This window comes from Pteropus medius, unplaced genomic scaffold (genome assembly GCF_902729225.1).
Source record: "Pteropus medius unplaced genomic scaffold, Ma_sr-lr_union100, whole genome shotgun sequence".
Classification (NCBI taxonomy): Eukaryota; Metazoa; Chordata; class Mammalia; order Chiroptera; family Pteropodidae; genus Pteropus; species Pteropus medius.
Window position 1 is genome coordinate 25,831,631 of NW_024351073.1, and position 6,201 is coordinate 25,837,831.

The following is a 6,201-nucleotide window of genomic DNA, read 5'->3' on the forward strand; positions in this document are numbered from 1 at the left end:
TGTCGGCAAAACGGCGGCTCCGCTTCCCAGCCAGCGCGTCTTCACAATGCCGGGGGCATCTCAGTGCCACTTCGGACACCGGGAAGGCTCGCGAGACGTGGGACGGTGCCAGTGTCACGGGCTGGGGACGGCTCGCCTTTGTTTGGCAGGCGTAGAAAGAGTTCATTTATCTGCCTGATTTTCAGATAAGACAATCAGAGGGGAAAAACGGATCACTCCAGTGACTCGTGACTAGGAACGCTAGGAAGAAAAAATGCGCGTGATGCACGACTGAGAATTCAGGCCAGCGAAGCGTCTCTGAAACTCTGCAGCCTGGAAGAGAGAGGCTGGGGCGGAAGGGCGCCCAGACCCTCCGCCTCGTGAGGGGACGGTCAGCGTGCGCAGACGCCGCCGCTGGAGGTGATGCTGGGACCGAGGCGGGCGTCTGAGGGTTTCCGAGGACGTCACAGGTCACCGATGACGGGGCCCTGGCGCTCGTCCCCAAGCACTTCGTGGGCGCCTGTACTCGCGATGGTGGCTGGGCTTCCTCGAGGCAGGTCCCTGTGACTGTCAGGCCTCGGGCCTGGGTGTGTTCTGGGACTCGACGCACTTTGTGAAGCGGACCATCGTGGGAAGGGTGGCTTGTTCCCGCGGGCGCAGGTGGCTGCAGCCATTGCCGTGGAAGGCGCTGCATCCTCCACGTGGCCCAGGGCGCCGTCACCGGCCACCGAGGGACTCTACCCCCTGGACACACAGAGAGTTAGGGGACGCATGGATTTGACAGCTGGCGCGTCGGCAGGGAGGATCTGGAAGGGTCTCACAGGAACCGTCGGGCTGGGCGAGACGGCCCGCCGCTGGCCGGCAGGCAGCACTCACGCCCACCTGGGCCGAGCCGGGCGGCTGTCCCTGCTCCACGGACTCTGAGCAGAACTGCCCCGGCCACGTGGGAGAGCCCCCCACGTGGGGCCCCAGCTCCCAGGGCCTCCAGCCGCCTTCCTGCTGGAGCTTCCTCCGGCAGCAAGCAGCCCACGGAGGGGGGGACGGAAGTGGCTTCTGCGGACAAATGACAGGGAGCCGTCACGGCGCAGGTGGCTCCGGCGAGGTGACGACTCGCCGGGAGACGGGGAAATGGCCAGCCCGTGGAGTTCTCTTTCCTTTCCTCCTTCTTGCCTGAGAGAACAAAACCTTTAGTGCTTGTCGAATTTCCCTTTTCATGGAGTCCCCGATTCTCACCCAGAAACCCTTTCCCGCTTAGTCCTTGTGCTTGCCGTCCATCCTCCAGCTGCCGCCCCCGGTGGCTGCCCATGACAGAGGGCTGCAGGCTCAGAGCAGGGAGCAGAATGTCACGGCTGTGACTGCAGAGAGGCGAGACGATGCGGTGACCACACCTGACGGAAATGGAGTCTGAGCCGGGGAAGGGCGTGCGGGCTTTGACGCCCCCAGACGGGCCCACACAGCTCCGACCAGCGTCCCTCAGTTCCTCGGACACCCAGCAATACCGCCTCCGCCTCCCCCTCACGGAGCGGAGAAAGCTTCGAGCTGAAAGGCACAGGTTTGCCTCTAAGAGGCCGATTTCGCTGTCTCCTGCGAAATTCGGTATGTTGTTTTCATTTTCATTCAGTCCAAGGTAGTCCCTGATCTGCCTTGTCATTTATTCTTTGAATCATGGGAGACTTTCGGAGGGTCATTGTTTAATTTGGAAACACTTGGACGTTCTCTTCAGTTGAAGTCTGATTTGGCGAGATGACAAACTTATAAAACGTCATTATTTCAAAATATACTGAGGCTTGTTTTATGGCCGACTAGATGGTTGAGCCCAGGGCACCTGAAAGCAGTGTGTGTCCTGCCGTCGCCGGGCGGAGAGCTGTGCGTCGGCCGCTCCGGGTGGCGGTTCCCGGCGCCACGCGGCCTCTGCACCCTCGCTGCTCCCTCCTCTGCCGACCTGCTCCACAGGTTTCGGGGACAGGGGCGCTGAACCTCGGCCGTAACTGGACGTGGCCGTTTCTCCTCACGGTTCCGCCGGAGTTCGCTTCATTCGTGCGTTGCAAAGCCCAGTCCCGGTGGCCGCATGTTTGCGAACGTCGGCTCTCTGGATTGACCCCATTTTCGTGACGTGTTCCCTGTTCCGATACTGGTGTGGTCGCCCAAGCTTTCCTGCGGGGGGCGTAGGCGTGGGGCGCCTCTCCCACCTGTGCGTTTCTAGCCCGAATGGGTCACAGGTGAAGTGGGTTTCGGGGAGATGGCACAGAGCTGGTGCCCGCTTTTCCGTTCAGTGTGACGCGCTCTGTCTTTCGATTTGTTTCGAGCCGGTAACGATCCGTGTGGTTGGGGTCAGGTCTCCGGAGAGCTCTTTGTTCCCGTTTGGCCCGTCTCTTCTACGTTTCCTGTTTTCTCTGTTTATTCCTTCTTTCGAATTAATTTTAGGCTTTATCTACTGCATTGGCTAATTAGGTGCCACTCTTCGTTTTAATTCTGAGTGGCCGTTATGGGGTTACAACCTCCATCCTTAGCTAGTCGTAGACGTAGCACCGCTTCACACGACATCACGCTGCTTCAAGTGACATCACACCGATTCAAATGACATCACACAGCTTCCAGTGGCATCACACAGCTTCCAGTGACATCACACCGCTTCCCATAAGAGCTTCCACCCCCACGTCCTCCACATGTCCTTTGAGGAATCGTCGTCAGAGATTTTGTTTCTGCGCTACGTTCCAAACACCACGATACGCAGTTAGTGTTTTTATTTAAACAGTTCCATTTTAAATGCACTTAAAACAGAAAGAACCTTTCTGTTGACACACGGTCACCGTTTCGGGGGTTCTCCCGCCACCTGCGGAACCTCGCTGAGCATTTCTCACAGTGCACACCTGCCGGCAGTGGGTTCTCACAGCTTTGGCTTCTGCTGAAAGAATTTTGCCTCCTTGTGAGGGGACGTTTCTGGATCGTGGCAAACTATCCCCGGCGTAAAGCTCATCATTTTAAGCGCACAGCTCGACGGCCCCGAGTACACCCGCGGTGCGCCGCCGTCAACCCCCGCCCGCCTCAAGAATCTTCTCGTCTTCTCGAATCGGACCTCTGTCCCCACTGAACCCTCAGTCCTCTGCCCTCCCCGCCCTGGCTCCGCCATCTACCTCTGCCTGTGAGTCTGGCCTCTCCAGGACCTCGGAGAACAGGACCCGCACGGCATTCGTCCGTTGTGTCCGGCTGCTCTCGCTCGGCACAGTGTCCTCCAGGGTGGCACATGCTGTGGTGAGTGTCAGAAAGTCCTTCCTCTTTACGGCTGAGTAGCATCCATGGGCGGACGGGCCCCATCGTGTTTATCGGTGGACACGCGGGTGGCGCTCCCTTGTGGCTACTGGAAATAACACGGGCGTGAACAATGACGGACAGATGTCTGTCCGAGTGCCGGCCTTCGACTCTTCTGGATGTGCACACGGAAGCCGTGGTGCTGGATCACGGGGGGTTCGGTGTCATTCCCCGAGGCGCCTCCACACCGTCCTCTGCAGCGGCGGCTCCATTGGACCCACCAACAGCGAACGAGGTCCGGGTTTGCCCGCAGCCTGGGCTGCACCTGTCCGCTGGGGTTCCCTGATTGGAGCCACGCTAACGGGTGTCGGCTGGGACCTCTCTGTGGTTTCGATTTGCGTTTCTCTATCAATCAGTGACGCCGAGCGTGATTTTATGAGTTGATCGGTCATCCGCGTGCTTTCTTTGGAGAAACGTCCATTCAAGTCCTTTGTCCATTTTTGAATTGAGTTGTTTGGGAGGTTCGGGTTGTTGTTGACTTTTAGGAGTTTTCATATATTCTGGATATTAATCCCTCATCAGATATGCAATTTGCGAATATTTTCTCCCATTCTGTGGGTTGGCTTTTTACTCCGTGGATAGTGTCCTTTGATGCACGAAAGTTTTAAATTTTGATGAAGTCAATTTATCTACTTTTTCTTTGATTGCTTGCACTTTTGGTGTCACATCAAAAATCCCATTGCCAAAAAAGAAACACCAACAGCAACGACAACAAACTGAGCTCGCAGAGCCACACCTGCACGGCGGTGCCGGAGGCAGGAGGTGGGGTTGGGAGACATGGGCCAACTGGCTTCCTCGTTCATCTGATTATTCAAATAAATTGAACGTTTTTATTAAAAATCCATTGCCAAAGTCAAGACCTTGAAGATTTGCCCCTGCGTTTCCATCCAAGAGTTTCACAGTTTCGGCTCTAACGTTTAGTCTCAGCCGTCGAGTGAATTTTCGCCTTTAGGGTGAGGAAGCTATTGATCAGTTGTCTTCGGGGGGTGGTTGCGTTTTTCTGCTTCTTGTCATAGCTGTCATCTTTGTCTCTGCTAGACTCCACGAGCTCTGTGTTCACGGTGAGGTAGATTTCGGGGGGTCCTCACTCTGGCAGGAAGTTAGTTTTCTCCGTTTGCAGCGTTTTGCTGACACGCGTCTGGGCAGCCTTTGCTTCAGGAAAGGTGCGTCCGCTCTGCTGCGGGGCCTCCCAGGACCCGCCGGGCTCCCCGCATGACCAGCAAGCCACCTGCCCTGGCTGGAGGCAGCTTGGTGGTCCTCAGCCCCACGTGAGCTCTGGGGCCTGCAGCGCCTCATCGCATGGCAGGGTGAAGGTGTCACACCTTTGCCAAGGTCGGCGACAACCCAGGCCATTGCTGCTTGGTCCTCCAGACCACTTACAGCTCCAGACATTTCTGCGTTTCAGCCCCAAACCACCTTACCCAGCCACCTTTCGCCGTCCCTCGGGAAGTATTGGCCCTGCCTGTGTCCCACGGTGTCCTGTTGTGACGCTGTGGCCGTCCCAAGCAATGCTGGCGCGTGCTCCCTTCTGCGGCTGACAGCGTCTGCGGGGGCCTGTCCTCTGAGTTGTCCGTGGGATTTCAAATGGCATCAGACAAGAGGAATTTTTGAACTTGGGGAGGAGATGTGACTGGTACAGACAAGGTGCCAGTTCCGTAAGTGGCTGGAAAAGTCTAAGGTGAAACCAGAGTGTGGGGTGTCCTAGGAGTAGCTTTGTGAGCAAGTCCCCGAGGAGAGCCAGGCGCTTCCTCCGAGCCGGGCCCTTGGGCCTTGGAGGCGGACACTCCTGTGGGCCCTCGTGCTCCTTTCCCAGGCAGACAGGTAGATGGCCATCTGCCGCCAAGCTGAGGTGTGACCGTGCACGTGTGTGCGAGGCGCGGCAAGGCCGCCCAGGTGCGCCCAGGTCAGGGCCCCCTGCGGCCACCTTCCAGCCCTGCGGCCCCCCTCCACAGGGCGACTGGCCTGAGGCGGCGGCTCCTGTTGGTGAGACGAGGCTCTAGGTGACAAGGCCTAGCTGGGGGCTATGGCAGCAGACACACAGCTGGGGCCGAGGTGGGGAGAAAGGAGGGAAAGATGCTGGAAGGCAGGCCCCAGGTGAGGCAGGCCCCAGGTGAGGCGGGCCCAGGTGAGGCGGGCCTGAGAAGGGCAGACCCCGGGCGAGGCGGGCCCCTTTCTCAGTGTGACTCCACGCCCGCCCCCATCACGGCCCTCTGAGTGGAGCCTCGGGGCCTGCAGCCGGTCCGGTCCTCGCTGCTGTCCCGTGGGCCGTGGGCGGGAGGCAGCGCCCTCCAGGACCCCCCTCCCCCTGCAGGCGCGGGGTGCTGCACCTGCACGAGAGCCACGGCATCGACGACCTGGGCCCTCCCCGCTGGCAGCTCACGTCCTGCCTGCTGCTGGTCGTCACCCTGCTGTACTTCAGCCTGTGGAAGGGCGTGAAGACTTCCGGGAAGGTGAGGCTGCAGCCCTGGCTGTCGGCTGCACGGGGACCACGCCTGGCTGGGGACCGGATGGGAAGGTGAGGCTCAGCCCGACGGGGCAGGCACGGCCCTGGCTGTCGGGTGCACGGGGACCACGCCTGGCTGGGGACTGGACAGGTCAGCGGGAGCTCAGTGGGGAGGTCAGCACGCGGCCGCGGCTGAGGCACGGCGCCAGGGGGAAGCGCCCCCGGCAGAGTCTGCGGCGTGAACACGAGCACGACATAAACGTTTTGTGACGAAGGTATCTTGGTTATCGTGGGCAAGCAAAGCAATTCTGAGCAGGCCGTGTCCCCCGCCTGTGACAGCACGCGCAGCGCCGTGCCAGCACGGGGCCCTCCCGGTCGCGATGGGCGCCTCTCCCCCACAGCCCAGGGTCCCTCTGCGACACGTGATCCAGGTGCACGCTCGCCGCCAGTGAAATCCGCTCACATCTCAT

General features: G+C 59.6%; 1 protein-coding gene across 1 annotated transcript in view; it reads left to right on the top strand.

Annotated features, from left to right (window-relative positions):
- The window catches only part of SLC6A3 (solute carrier family 6 member 3), a 35,411-nt gene that overhangs the window by 10,310 nt on the left and 18,900 nt on the right, over positions 1-6,201 (top strand). Inside the window, exon 6 of the mRNA XM_039842549.1 lies at positions 5,600-5,738. Within this exon, the coding sequence (XP_039698483.1) occupies positions 5,600-5,738 (139 nt within the window). The remainder of the gene's footprint in view (positions 1-5,599; positions 5,739-6,201) is intronic.